General features: G+C 43.3%; 1 protein-coding gene across 4 annotated transcripts in view; it reads left to right on the top strand.

Moving 5' to 3' along the window:
• Nucleotides 1-14,704, top strand: part of rpusd1 (RNA pseudouridine synthase domain containing 1) — a 37,746-nt gene extending 23,042 nt beyond the window's left edge. For 2 of the 4 annotated variants that reach the window (XM_012970821.3, XM_002935848.5), the window contains exons 2-6: nucleotides 9,822-10,016; nucleotides 10,247-10,370; nucleotides 11,394-11,496; nucleotides 12,527-12,628; nucleotides 13,627-14,704. In XM_012970821.3, the coding sequence (XP_012826275.2) occupies nucleotides 9,835-10,016; nucleotides 10,247-10,370; nucleotides 11,394-11,496; nucleotides 12,527-12,628; nucleotides 13,627-14,015 (900 nt within the window). In that variant the 5' untranslated portion in view covers nucleotides 9,822-9,834 and the 3' untranslated portion in view covers nucleotides 14,016-14,704. Of the gene's footprint in view, nucleotides 1-2,696; nucleotides 4,836-9,821; nucleotides 10,017-10,246; nucleotides 10,371-11,393; nucleotides 11,497-12,526; nucleotides 12,629-13,626 lie in introns of those variants that run through there. The other 2 variants (XM_012970819.3, XM_012970820.3) reach the window with 1 other exon arrangement.
• Nucleotides 14,705-15,238: the final 534 nt, after the last annotated feature.

The raw sequence follows: 15,238 nt of genomic DNA on the forward strand, positions 1-15,238 counted from the left end.
TTTTTAGCCCAAAGTGAAACCAGCACCGTATATTATTCATAATTGCCTACAGAATTAGGGTTTTTTCTATTTATCCAATATGGACTTTTGGTTACATGAACACGGAGGTAAAAAAATGTACTTGCATGCTACTGTTTAACCCCTCCATAGCCTAATTTAAATATGCAAATTAGGATTTGGGTAGGTATTCACTGGAATACAAAGGATTCTTGGGTCGAACCCGAAAATACTGGATTCGGTGCATCCCTAAGTACAAGTAATATGGTTGAACCCAACTTCTACGTTGAAAATGCAAAGAAAAGTGCAACATATATAGGAAAAGCAGGTTAAACAATAGTAGGACTAGCGGAAGACCTTGCTGTCAGGAGGCGGGGCGTAGTGATACAGATTGCGTCAGAGGGGTGGGATGTATGTTTTAATGAGAACGGATAATGGAAACATTTGGCAGTGGGGTTTGGTGTAGGGCAGTGGTTTTCTGTAGTTTTAGTTAAAGCTTCTCTTGGAGCCTAAACCTTTGGTAAGGCCCCTCTTAGCTCACCCAAAGTTACAGTTAACATTGGTGTATCAACCTTTCAGCCATAGTTGGGCGGTATATATTCTATGTGACTTTCCTGCTAAGCGGAGTCTCTATAAGAGTAGTTATCAGTCTCAAATCTCCCTCTAATTGATCTTCAGGCTGAGCCCCTCAACCACTACTCCAGGCCTTGCCGACACCAGCCACAAATGGGAGCCACTGGCGTTGGGCATGATCGTAGCCAACATTAATCGTTCATCCCTAGAAACCTGGAATTTAGTCAGCTAATTGAGTGTCCTGGTAAAATTAAGAATAGCCTTGTTTCCTTCCGCTATATCTACTGCCATACTGTCTATAAAGGGAGATTAGAGCGAGTGCAAGAAATGTGCTTGTACATCTCTTCTGCTAGTTTTAAATTAAATTGCACTAAAGTGAATTAAAATTCTCTGCTGGTGTACATTTAACCTCTACCATTAATACATTACTGTTAAATTGTCACATATGTGTATATATTACAGTATTTAATAAGTTCTTACTGTATGTATTATTTTTGCATTCCGTAACAAGTCATTAAAATCTCGTATATTCCCACCACAGTTATTACATGAAAGGATGGCCTCTTTAAGAAAATGCAAAAAAAAAGGGATTAAAGATTAACATACCTATGTTCATTATAAGGAAACCTCCCCAATTGTCCCTATCATGGTCCTATATTTGGTGTTTAGCTTACTAAAAAATGGGTGGTGGGGTCTTAACCACGTGGCTTCTATGGAATCGTCTTGTGGCCCCTAATAAGGGTACTTTATGTTGAACATGTGTCTAGAGTAGTATGGTTTTGGGTTTGTTTGTGTGTGGATATTGTGTTAGACCTTTATTTTTTCTGTACAGTTCATGTATAATTGATATTTTATAGTTGCTGCCTTTGGCAGACATTGGCCCCGTGAGGTGGATGTCACTTAGACGTGCATATTTGAGTTTACCTAAATAATCCCTGAGAGGCAGCTTCTGGCACAAGTAGAGCATTTACCTGTTAAGTTCCTCCAGGGGGCGCTGCAGCAGTTAAAACACCTAGATCTTCTCTGTTGTCATAAGCTGCTGCAAAGCCAAGAGTGCAACCATTCAGGTTGAAAAGGGCACACCTTTACCTTGCAGATTACAGATAAGCTATGTAGAATACAATGGGTGAAAACTGCTCCCGTATGTAGTTTTGTGCCGTATTCTGATTAGTGTGGCTGCAAGCAATGGCAGATTCTTGGGGCAGGGGCAGATTCTTGTCCTGTGGCTAAACAGAGGCCAAGAATCGGCCCATACACTGGCATCTTCCTTGTGTACACCATTGCGTCGGCCCGGGTGCAGGCACGTGATGATACCTTGACACAGCCGATATCCGCAGTGTATGCATACACCCGGGCCAACACAATGTGCTGACTCGAGTAGTTTGTGTGTAAATCTGCCCTGTTTGCTGCTCCTGGGCTGGCACAATGGCTTCGGGTGCAGGCACTGGAATAAGCTTTTCGGAGCATGGGTGGATTCTTGGCCAGAGTTTATCCACAGCCCGAGAATCTACCCTGTGTGGCAGGACCCTCGACTTATCTCATAAAATAGGATATTTGTTGCAAAAAAAAAGCATTGATTTGTAAGATTTAGATGAACATATACTATATTTTCACTTTATAGCATTGCTATTTCATCTGGTTTATTGCTCTGGGTAACTGCACTGGTCCTATCTAGTACCTGTTGGTAAATTAGCACCCTGGTTCCTTATTAAAACCAAAATGAGTAAATAATTACTGTAGTAACTCCTCTAGTAACAGAACTAGTAACTCCTATTTTGTTGCAACTTGCTCCAAGCCAGGGCTGGAACTATAGGGAGGTAGAAGAGGCTTGTTCCTGGGGCACAGCAGTAAGTTGAGCCCTAGGACCCTATGTGTAGACTTTTGCTGCTTCGTCTTACTTCATTCCTGTGTACCCAGGATCAGCAAGCATATGGAGTTGGTGATAATGGCAATGGTGTGGGGTAGAGGCATTGACAGCTGAGGGCCTTGTCTGAGGTTGGTTAGTATACTTATATCTTCACTTTGAAGGCAAGGCAGATAAAATATGTATAATAGCACTGCTGTCTTTGTTAGCACTGATTATTTTTCTGCTCCAAAATAAAATACATTTATTGTTATGTTTTCAGGTTTAAATCATGCCGAATTGCATTTCGCCCGGTTGCAATAACAAAACTAACAAAACAACACACGCAAAAGGAGTGATAATGCATTGCTTCCCACCGAACATTACAATGATTAAGTTGTGGCTTTTGCAGATCGGTCGAGATTTTGGAGATGTTGATGCCTTCGCCCAAAAAGTACTGGATCACAAGAAAAATGGCGTGTTTCGTTTGTGTTCAGAGCACTTTGCAGCCGATAGTTATGTAGACCACTGTGCAACAAAGCGGCTTAAAACAGATGCACTGCCCACAATTTTTCCGTACCGGAAAACAGCTCCCGTATGGGATACTGGATTGTCATCTTTCTTTAACATAAACGCCTTATCTGCAAAGTGTTCACTGAGCGCCTCGCCATGTTCTACAAATGAAGGTAGTAGTCGTAATCCCAACAATATATCCACGGGGAAAGCGATTTGCAAATGTGTACGTAAGAAAATGGTTGATGCAAGCACGCTCACGGATCCAGCAATGTTCTCCAAAGATGACTCTTTGCCGTGGCAAGAGATACATGGAAGTGGCAAAGGACTGAAAAGAAAAGGCCACCACACTAAGTTCTCTAGAATAAGCTGCCAAAATCCTTCAGAGAGGGGTGCCTCTCTAGGTATAAGTAATAGGATGATCTTTCTTAATGACCAACCACAAAGTCAGGTTTCTGGAATCAAAGCAAAAACTGGTAGCATTCCAAACATTTCCAGCAGTTCTGTAATAACAGAACCACCCTTCTCCATGCACTATGATGTTGCCATTAGAGATCTTGTGAACGAAAGAAAGTTTATCGTATTCGAGTCTTGCCTCGATGTCTTGCTTCTCAAGCTTTCCTGTGGGTTTGATGTGAACTGCAGTGCTCATATTGTTGCACTTGAGAAGCACATAGAGGGTTCCTGGTTGTCTGTAATTGGACGCTGTTCCAAAGGCCATTGCTTTCATCTGTGGGACAGTCAACCTGTAGCAGGAGACATTGCACTGGGAAATCTATTGTCTTCAGCTGCTGTGCTTTTTAGTGGCTCCAATTTTTATAAGGTTGAAGATATGAGTCAGCTTATGGGCCTACAGCTTATTTCCTACGACATGCACTATAATTACCAACGTATGTTCCTGTTTCCTACAATTGATAAGTACTGGCAGTGTGAACGCAGAAGGCTCAAAGAAGCAATGGGACGGAAAAAAATGTGCCTTTCTGGAAATAAGCAAGGTTCCAAATACTCTACATACACCTTCACTGACGTCGAGACAAAACATATTCTAGATTTTCAAGTAGTGCAGAAGTCAAAGACTTCTACGTCCCTAGAGATGGAAAAGCTCGTCTTTGAAACGTGCTTAGATCGACTTCTAGAAGAGCATTATGATGTCGAGACCATTGTAACAGACCAACATCCCGCTATTGAAGAACTGATGTGTGAAAAGTACAGTCCTGTTGTTCATAAGTATGATGTTTGCTTTTATGCCCAAAAGGTAAAAAGACAGTTGGTGGCCGCTAGCAAAAGGAGAAAATGTTCACAGATCAGCAAGTGGATCCCTGCAATCATCCAACACTTGGAATGGGCTTCCAGAACTAGTCATGGCGATGCAGAATTGCTGCGTGAGAAGTGGCAGTCACTACTCCTGCACGTTACAAACCACGACGAACTGGATGGTTTCAGGGTCTGCCACGTGTGTTGCAATAAAGCTCTGAATCCCCATTCACGGTCACTTCCCTGGATCAGAAAATGGAGTCCAGCCTTCCATGCTTTACGTGGAGTGATTCTTTCCTCCAAGCTGACAAAGGACTTAGCCTGTCTTTCTCAGTTTAGCAGCGGCAAAGAAGTTACGTTATACCATTGTTTCCTTCAAAAATATAGGCCCAATAAGATCAGTTTCAGGATGGATGCTGTGGATGCAAGGACCAAACTGGCAGCTCTTGCATACAATGCAAATGTACACATGGAACATAAGTTAAGCTTTGTATCCTCGAAGGTGAAGGATAGTGTTGACCCATCGCTACTGAAACCACCGCCCAGGCTCAACTCAAATACTCATTTGCTGCAAATGATGTTGGATGCTATAAAATTGTGTTCCCTTAACCAGCCCTAGAGCTGCAATTCTAGATATGCCCTGCTCAAAAGTGCACCCAAGGGCACCAAAGAACTTGGTCTACTGCTCATAGTTGACACTACTCCTTTAAAACTGATGGCAAACTATCTTTTGTGGCTTTAATGCTGGCAAACGTTAAAGAAGCAACCGGTGATTGTCTGCGCCATGTTCCTTTATGAACTCTACGATTTATAGTGTTTCTTTTCCTTGGTTAAGTTGTTATTTGTACACAATGCCAGGGTTTTATGGGCATTCCAAAAGTACTCTTTCCAGGCGCTTTGCAGACAGTGGTATAAAACTGAAGATTCTCACAGATATGTAGTGATTGCTTTGTACTAGGACTGCCTTCACTTTTATACATGTCTTCAGTTTTATAGCAAAGCGTGATTCTTGACCATGTCCTTTCACCTTTTGCTGTTTTAGGGCCGTGGTAGACGGGGAGATTAGTCGCCCGCGACAGATCTCCCCGATATGACATCCCACCGGTGATAATGTAAATCGCCGGTGGGATGGCATACACGGCGCCGGTGATTTGCCGAAGTTGTGTCGAGAGGTATGCCATCCCACCGGCGATTTACATTATTACCGGTGGGATGTCATATCGGGGAGATCTGTCACGGGCGACTAATCTCCCCGTCCACCACGGCCCTTATGCTACAAAAGAGTTTTTTTTTTTTTTTAATTTTTTAATGTACCAAGGTTGATAAAATATACTGTAGTTTAGCCCTTTCTGCAAGTAATTCATAGTAATTTATTTTCCCCCAAATTAGACAGTATTACAGAATTGGAAGGCAAATGGGCAGTACATGTAATATGACCGAACCCAGCTTTGCAAAGACGAAAATGTGCAAAATACCCTGGAATGTAGGTCGTTCCAGAGTTGGGACCATGTTATCCGTCAAATGGCATCAGTCGGGGTGGAGCCATAGCAAAAGGGTGGGCTTTATGGTTATGTATGATTTATTTTTTTTATGTGTATGAGTTATTTTTAAACCTTTGAGGGCCCCCTCCGCTCATAACAAGGTTACAGATTTAAGTTACCCTTGGTATATCAACTATTCAGCCATAGTTTCAATAATACGTTGTATATAGAACAGCAAGTAAGTTCAAATTTTATTTTATTTGATTATCTATAAAAGCAGGTAGGTGTCACCTTAACTCTAATTGGCTTTTTGTCCCGCCCCCTCCCCCACACAACCACTACTCCAGGCCTCCACTGGTGGGAAATACTGATATTTTTTTTTTTTTTTTTTCCAACTCTTGAGAATCTCCTGGTAAAACAACAGATAGCTATGCCCCCTTTGCACCATATCCAATGCTGTACTGTCTATTTGAAGGGAGAGTAAATCGAGTGGGTAAAAAGTTTAGTTAGACATCTGTTTTTGCTAGTTTTTGCAATAAAGAGAATTACAAATTAAATGATCTCTGCTGGTCTACGTTTTTTCCTTCCTTTTTAATTGATGATCATGTACATATTTTACTGTATGTAATAAGCGCTATCTATCCTACATCTACATCTACATCCTACATCTGTAGGAAGTTAATTAATAACTAGTATGAACCAAAGACAGTTATTAATTGGAAGGATTATTAAAGATTCATATGCCATACAACACAGGCAGACCCTATCTGGTCCCATATGGTCTTGAAGTGGTTTTAGGCTTGTTCAAAAATGGATAGTGGCCGCGTCTTTCCCATGGCAGCTAAAATTAGGGACGGCTTTTGGAATGGAGGTCGGATAATCAAATAATGATTGTGAAGTCTTTGGGCACCTTAAGAAAGGCTGTTGAAAATTAAAATTCCTTGGAGACGTGCATCCAGTTGTCCGCCTACCTTTTGACAGACCTGTTTTAAAGGTTTAGTGTAAAAATAAAACTGGGTAAAACAGACTGCGCAAAGTAAAAAATATTTCTAATATAGTTAGTTAGGCAAAAATGTCATCTATAAAGACTGGAGTGGGCAGATGTCTAACATAATAGCCGGAACTCTACTTCCTGCTTTCAGCTCTCTAACCTCTTACTCAGTGACTTAAGAGGGAGGGGGGGTGGCACATGGGACATAACTAGTTAGTTAGTTAGTTAGATTGTGAGCTTGCAGGTCAGATCCTATAGCAAACTAACTGAACAGTCCCGTATGTCCCCCCCCTCAAGACACTGATTGGTTACTGACTGCTAACAGCATAGAGAGCTGTAAAGCAGAAAGTAGTGCTCTGGCTATTATATTAGACAACTGCCCGCTCCAGCATTTACAGATTACATTTTTGCCTAACTAACTATACCAGGGGTCCCCAACCTTTCTTACTCGGGAGCCACAGTCCAATGTAAAAAGACTTGGGGAGCAACACAAGCACCATAAAAGTTCATGGAGGAGCCAAATAAGGGCTGTAATTGGCTATTAGGGGCCTCTATGCACCCTATCAGCTTACAGGGGGCTTTATTTGGTAGGAAATCTTGTTTTTATCCAACCAAAACTTGCCCCCAAGTCAGGAATTCAAAAATAACTCCCTGGTTTGGGGGCACTGAGAGCAACATCCAAGGGGTTGGGGAGCAACATGTTGCCCCTGAGCCACTGGTTGGGGATCACTGAACTATATTGAAAACATTTTCTATTTTGCACAGTCTGTCTATTTAACCCAGTTTCATTTTTACACTGAACTGTTCCTTTAGGCTAAGGATCCACAGAGCCATACCATGGGCAACGAGCCACTCCGAAATGCCTATTTTCACCTGCACCAATAGTAGTCACTGGTGAAAAGGCCTACCCATCGCTTTGGCTTTCCGAAGTCATGTAAAGTCTCCCCCTGCAGGCAACTTTGCGTGACTTCAGAAAGCCGAAGTCAAGTGTTGGCCTTTCCACCAGCGACTCCTGTGGAAAGGCGTTTCGGAGAGATTAGTTGCCCACAGTAGCAGTGATCTATCACAGGTGACTAACTCACTCCGTGGGTCCTTAGTCTTAAGGGATACTGGCAAAAAAAGCCTTATCTTTAATAGGAAAATGTTGATAACATTTTAAAGTTAATAAAAGTTTTTAAAGGAGAACTAACTGAGGGGTGCCCCCCAGTAATTAAAATCACTTACTTGATACCCCGGGATGGTGGTCCTATTAGAGGAAAATTGCACCAGCCTGGTGCTTTATGTAGTATTTATGTAGAAGCTCATTTGCCCGCGATCTGCCTTCCTGTTCTGGAATGGAGAGAAGCAGTATTTAGCAAACGGGAGCACCAACCCAGGTTATCAGGTAAGTGATTATAAACTTTGGGGAGTGCCCAACATCTTGCTTCCCCCCCACCCTGTGATGTTACCAAGCCTTCAGTCAGACTCCGCCCTGCCAAGCTTCTGAGTACCCTATGGGGTTTTCTTTTTAATACCCAGGATTTGTCACATGAATTACTATGTAACTTACAGTTCATTCCCTCCCAAATATACATTTTTTTTTTCCTCTTTCACCACCACCACGTGCCAAAAATGGGCGCATTTGTAATATATATATATATATATAAATTTTTAAGTATACAGTGAGCAAGGTAAGAATAACTGTAAGATAAAGCCCTAAAAATAACAAATGGGAGGATGTTCTGAACATGAATTAGTTGGCAGCACCAATCACAAGAAAGTGACTCCCATTGGTCCCCCAAGGATATCGTCAGGTACACAATATATGCACAGATTTTATCGTTAACGGAAAGAAATTTTTTAACCTGTTCGACCAATCGCCATGGTATGAAAATTATCGGAACGATAATTCGGAGCCCACACTGGGTCCAAACATTAGTGCGTGTATGGGCAGCTTTAGGCTTACCTTTGTCTGATGCCCTAGTTTGCTGCTATGGAGGACTTCATAGACTGCGAAAATACCCACCCTGCTCCGTTTATTCACTCGGGCCACGATTTGCCAGTAAAGTATCAAGCAAATCTGTATCGTCCCACGGGAGACTGGTGATTGCTGGTTGGCTGCATTCTCATGTGTTCTTACAGTACTTATAAGGCCACCATTTCAGCCATTTTTAATCATCTGACGGGACAGGCAATCTAGCTGAAAATTCATTAACGCTTAAGCAATGATCGTATAAGGCAGTGATCCCCAACCAGTGTCTCGGGGGCAGCATGTTGCTGATCAACCCTTGGATGTTGCTCTCAGTGCCCCCAAACCAGGGAGTTATTTTTGAATTCCTGACTTGGGGGCAAGTTTTGGTTGAATAAAAACAAGATTTCCTACCAAATAAAGCCCCTGTAAGCTGATAGGGTGCATAGAGGCCCCTAATAGCCAATCACAGCCCTTATTTGGCTCCTCCATGAACTTTTATGGTGCTTGTGTTGCTCTCCAAGTCTTTTTACATTTGACTGTGGCTCCCGAGTAAGAAAGGTTGGGGACCCCTGGTATAAGGGATGAACATTCTTCTTTATGATGGAGCAGCAGTTCGCCAAACATCAATGTCTGATGATTTATTATAATAAAAAGACACCTAATGCTCCCCATGCACGGGCCGATCCGCTTGCTTGGCAATGTCACCAAATGAGCGGATCTTCTCCTGAAATCCCCCACCTACAGGTGGGCGATATCGGGAGAATCCAGGCTAATTCGATCGTTTGGCCCTGGGGCATAGGCAAAGTCAGTCCGGGGACCGCATCAACGAGCCGATGTGGTCCCCGATCCGACTAGATTTTCTAACCTGCCCGATCGAGATCTGGCCGATTTCAGGCCAGATATCGGTCAGGCAGGCCCGTCAGTAGTGCCCATACACGGGCCGATTAGCTGCCGAATCAGTCTAAGGGATCGATAACGGCAGCTAGAATCGCCCCGTGTATGGGGGACCTTAAGAATATAGATGTCAAAGGAACAATGGTGGCTGCCGTACTGGGTACCATGTTTTTTGGGATACGTAAAAAATGCACCTGAAATCTCCCCGCGTCCCATTGCCCAAAGAGGGGGCTTCACTATACTTTTTCACATGATGCCTTGTAGGAAGTATAGCATTTGGATATGTATTTATTTGCTGAAACAAATACTCTGTTTGCCCTGCAGTTAGTGTTTCAGCATGGAGCCCTGCAGCATTGAGAAGCTTTCCATCCTGTACCAGAGCGCCGACTTTCTGGTTGTCAACAAGCACTGGGACATCCGTATCGACAGCAAAATGTGGTACGAGAAGCTAACGGTGCAGAGCCAGCTGAAGCACAGGTTCCCCGAACTGGCCGACCCGGGCACCTATTATGGATTCAGGTAGGTACCAATGGGCACAATCTTGCTTGGCCAAGTGGGTGCTGCTCAGGCCAGTAATGGGATTACAGAGCCCATCTATGTTCCCTGCTGCCTTCTACCTTACATTATATCTGAACAAGTCCGCGTTACATTTTGATGGGGAAGGGATCCTATTGAGCCCCTACATGGGCAATTGGCACCAATCATACACCCACATCCCACATTAATATGAATGCATTTTATCCTGGCAGGTTTTGCCACCAGCTTGATTTCTCCACCAGTGGTGCCCTGTGTGTCGCACTCAACAAAGAAGCTGCGGGACGGGCATACCAGTGTTTTAAGGATCGTACAGTAACGAAGGCTTATCTTGCCCTGGTAATAATCGTGCCTTTATATCCTCAATGAAGCAGTCAGTTAAATAGTTTTAATTAAGGATGCAACGAATCCTATTCAGCTTAACCCTTCATGAAGGATTCAAATATCACACCAAATATGCAGCAGTCGGTTCGGGGACCGCATCAACGAGACGAGACAGAATCTTTTAACCTGCCCAATCGATATCTGGCCAATTGCAGGCCAGATATCGGTCGGGCATGGCCGTCGTTTCTGCCTCTACACGGGCCGATTAGCTGGCGAATCTGTCCAAGGGACCGATATCGGCAGCTACAATTGGCCCGTATATGGGGACCTTAAGTCTCGCGTGATGAGACTTGCGGAGTTGGCGGGCCGAATTAAAAAGACCAACAGGCCGGACGTGGCCTGCGGGCCGTAGTTTGCCCACCCCTGGTCTAAAAGAACCATACACCAGAAGATTTTACAATTTTAACCAGTTATAAATACTCACTTTAAAGGGGAACTAAAGCTTAACTAAAGAAATAGGCTAGAAATGTTGTACATTATGTGTTGGGCTTCTGTATAAGCCCAAGGCAACCACAACCCAAAGTTGCCCCAGTAGCTCCCCATGTTCTTTTCTGCTGATTCCCAGAACAAGCTCTGTGCTGCTGTCACTTACCTGAGCTTAGGGACCGATGCACAATATACTGTATATATAGAATATAAATGTCACAATAGTAATTCATTTACACTCACATTGCATGGCCGTTCTGGAACCAGTGCAGTTGGCATCAGAATTTAATAACCAGCCCTGTAGCATCAGTTTATATGACAGGCCAACCTCATTTTCTGCTTGATAATTTGCAACGACCCCTAAGCTTAGCTCTCAAACGGCTGCCCAGAGCCCACTGAGCATGTGCGGTGTCCCAGACAGAATCCAAGATGGAGAGCTCCTGTGACAACAGCAAAGACATAGGTCCCATTGTACCAACTGGAAATTTGGGATCCCTAACCAGTATAGGGCTACTCCAATTTTTTTTTTTTTTTTTTTTGCTTTATTTACAGGTCAGAGGAACAGTATCAGAGAAATACATGAGAATCTCGTTGGCCATTGGCAAAAACACTCAGGAAGGGCTAACCCATATGATGTGCGTAGAAGGGGCACCCGGTAAGTGGTAAGAGTAAATGAAGTGTGAATGCTGTGATTTACTACTTAAAGGGGTGGTTCACCTTTATGTTATAGAACTGCTAATTCTAAGCATCTATTCAATTGGTCTTTATTATTTATTTTTTTATAATTTTTCAACAATTTGCCGCCTTCTAACTCTATTGTTACTTTTTAATCTTATTTTTCAATTCATATTCCTCTCATTCAAATCACTCCCTGGTTGCTAAGGTAATTTGGACCCTAGCAACCAGACAGCTGCTGAAACACCAAACTGGAGAGCTGTTGTACAAAAAGTGAAATAACTACAATACTACAAGTAATAAAAAAATGAAGACCAATTGCAAATTGTCTCAGAGTATTACTCTCTACACCATACTAAAAGTTAAATCAAAGGTGAATATCCCCTTTAATGCAAGAGAAAATGGGATTGACTATGCGGTTCTCTCTAGGGATGCACCAAACCCAGTTTTTCGGGTTCGGGTGAATCCATGGTAAGGGATTCAGCCGAATACCGAACCGATTCCTAATGAGCATGTGCTAATTAGGATTTGGAAGGGTTAAATGTTACACTTCCGTGTTTGGCCAGGGCCGCGCATTCGGCTGAGCAAATTTTTTTTGGCAGGCATGGATTCGCAGCGAATTTCTGCATTTCACCATTGGCGAATTGTTTAGCGAAACTTCTGTGAAAATTCACCACAAAAAAATTTGTCGCACGGAAAATTGGGTGCGGTCATGTCAAAATTGGGCATGGTCGCGTCAAAAAACCGTGGGCGATAAGAAAATAGACATGGGGAACAAGAAAGACATGGGTGACAAAAAAATTGAGCGACAAATGCGTTTCACAAATTTTTCGCCTTTCGCGAATTTTATGGCGAAGCAAAACGGGACAGATTCGCTCATCACTAATCCCTAGTTCTCCCCTAAAACATCTCCTTTTCATTCAGACACAATGCTGGGCCCTGTTTGTTAGGACACTGTATAGAGGGGGTGGGTGAGTTGGGAGCCCCTAACACTTGTTCCTTCCCTGCAGGGTGTAAGAACGCCAAGTCGTGCCAGACGGACCTGGTTGTGTTACAGCATGGTTCCTATAAAGGAGACCCAGTCACCAAGGTTTTGCTGCAGCCTCTAACAGGTATGTGGGTAACCATTAGCACAAACTTATAAACCTAAATATCACTTTTCATCCATTTTCTTTTTTTTTTTTTCACAACCTCCATATAAGGGAAGGCATAACATTACTATAGTATATAGAAACATGCAGCCAACCAACATTGCACACATACTATACCTGCATGCATTAGAGCTGTTACCCAGGAACTGTTAGAGTGAGAGAAGTAAATAGAACTCCAGAACGATCCAGTTCAGCTGAAGTTGCTTGCCCAGCCTGCTGTTATTGGCCTTGTCCAAGCAGCCATTGTTTCCAGCCTTCCTTGCCACCTCCTATAGCTCTCCTGTTGTGTTATAATCCCCTTGCAAGGGCATATGCAAACAACGTCATCTGTTATCATTGGGGGAGTGGCCAGCCAAATGAAGGGCTTTGTAGAAAGTTTGCTCCTGTACAAACCATTAAGTGCTGTCTATCTTTTTCCATGAATTTACTTTTAGCATGGTAAAGAATGTTGTATTCCTAGCAACTTTGCAATTGGTCCTAATAATTTATTTATTATAGTTTTTTTTTTTTAAGCTATTTGCCTCCCTGCCTCTTTTTCAGATGGGGGGGCACACACAAATCTATTGCTCTGTGAGGCTACAGTTTTATTTTTACTTTGTGTTCCTTATCTTTCTATTCAGGCCCTTTACATTTTCATATTCAAATCACTGGTTGCTAGGGTAAATAGGACCCCTAACAACCAGGTAGCCGCTAAAATACCAAACGGGAGAGCTGCCGAACCAAAAGTGAAATAACTGAAAAACCACAAAAAAACAAATAACAACCGAAGATCAGTTGTAAATGTTCTCAGAATATAACCGTTTGCACCATATTATAAGTTCATTCGAAAAGGAACCACCCCTTTAACATGCTGCATGTTCATAGGACGAATTATTTGATGTTTAAATATTTATATAATATATACTACCTTTAACAACCGAATTGTGCGTTAGAATACAGTTGTTTATATTTGCCAACAGGCAGAACCCACCAGCTGAGAGTACACTGCAGTGCGTTGGGGTTCCCTATAGTGGGAGACTTCACATACAGCTATAAGAAGGACAGCGAGCCGTACCGTATGATGCTGCATGCCTACTACCTCCGGATCCCCACTGACCACGAGCTCATTGAAGTCACAGCTCCTGACCCTTTCCAGCCAGACACGGACCCTAACTGGACACCCCACGACACCCTGTGCTCCCTTAGCAAAGCCATGGCGGACCTAACTGCTTCCGCAAAGGCATCCGAACGGAACAGGCAGAACAGTGAACTGGTGAAAGCCGAGACAAAGCCGTCGAGCTCCTATAATGAGACTGAAGAGCAGAGAGCAGTGTGTCAGCAATGGTTAGCGGAATGGGCTTTTGAGTAATGCCTTTGCCAACCAGTTGCTAGTCAGTTTGCCCGTCTTAGTCCAGTTGCCTGCATTCCACCCATCCAACGCTGTAGCAACTCTTCCAGCCTCAGAATAAACCAGTTGCTACAGTGGGATCATTGGATCACAACCAGCTCTAATGCCATAGTTCCACCATGGATCCTTCCTGTCATGGTTTCTATACCTGTCATAGTGAATATCTTCCAGCATCGCCCCCTAGAGGCTTGATGTTTATATCTTGCATGCATTAAGATAGCATAGCAGAACACTCTATTAGCAATAGAACATTAAGGCATATACTATTCTGGAGACAACAAGCCATTTGCTTTTACTCCCTACATAGTGGAGCAATATATGGCCTCGGTACATAGCTGCGTTACTGTTAACCGGGAGTAGAATGGTTTGAGGCGGCCATGTTTGGTTGTGGAGTCGAGCACATGACATTCTAAGAGGAAGCGGCAAAGAGAAAAGAGGCAATATTGTTTATTCTAAATCTACGTTATGGGATTCTACAACAACTGAAGAGGTTATTTTAACGCCCCAAGTAGTCAGGTTTGTGATGTCTACTGGACAATTTTATGTTTTATCCATTTTACAAGAACTAGTCAAATTTGGAATAAAAGAAAAACTGGGAAATCTCCGTAGAAAGATGCTCAGGTGAATTAGAAATCATTTTGTTGAACGTTCTTGCAGCTTTCCGAGAATCTTTCCTTACTGGGAAATTATCCAGAAAGGTGAGAGTGTCTGCTGGAGAGGAGAGTGTCTGCTGGAGAGGAGAGTGTCTGCTGGAGAGGAGAGTGTCTGCTGGAGAGGAGAGTGTCTGCTGGAGAGGAGAGTGTCTGCTGGAGAGGAGAGTGTCTGCTGGAGAGGAGAGTGTCTGCTGGAGAGGAGAGTGTCTGCTGGAGAGGAGAGTGTCTGCTGGAGAGGAGAGTGTCTGCTGGAGAGGAGAGTGTCTGCTGGAGAGGAGAGTTGAATATTTTTTAATGTAAAGTGTCTGGGACAAATAGCTCCACTGATGCCGTGGTATACTGCTAATGAACAGTGATCCCCAACCAGTGGCTCGTGGGAGACATGTTCCTCACCAACCCCTTGGATGTTGCTCTCAGTGGCCTCAGAGTAGGTGCCATTTTTAAATCTCTGGCTTGGAGATGAGTTTTGGAAGCACAGAGACAGTTTCACTCCAAGCAGAGTCTTCTATAGGCCAGCAGTCCACATGGGGC

This window comes from Xenopus tropicalis, chromosome 9 (assembly GCF_000004195.4).
Source record: "Xenopus tropicalis strain Nigerian chromosome 9, UCB_Xtro_10.0, whole genome shotgun sequence".
Taxonomy (NCBI): Eukaryota; Metazoa; Chordata; class Amphibia; order Anura; family Pipidae; genus Xenopus; species Xenopus tropicalis.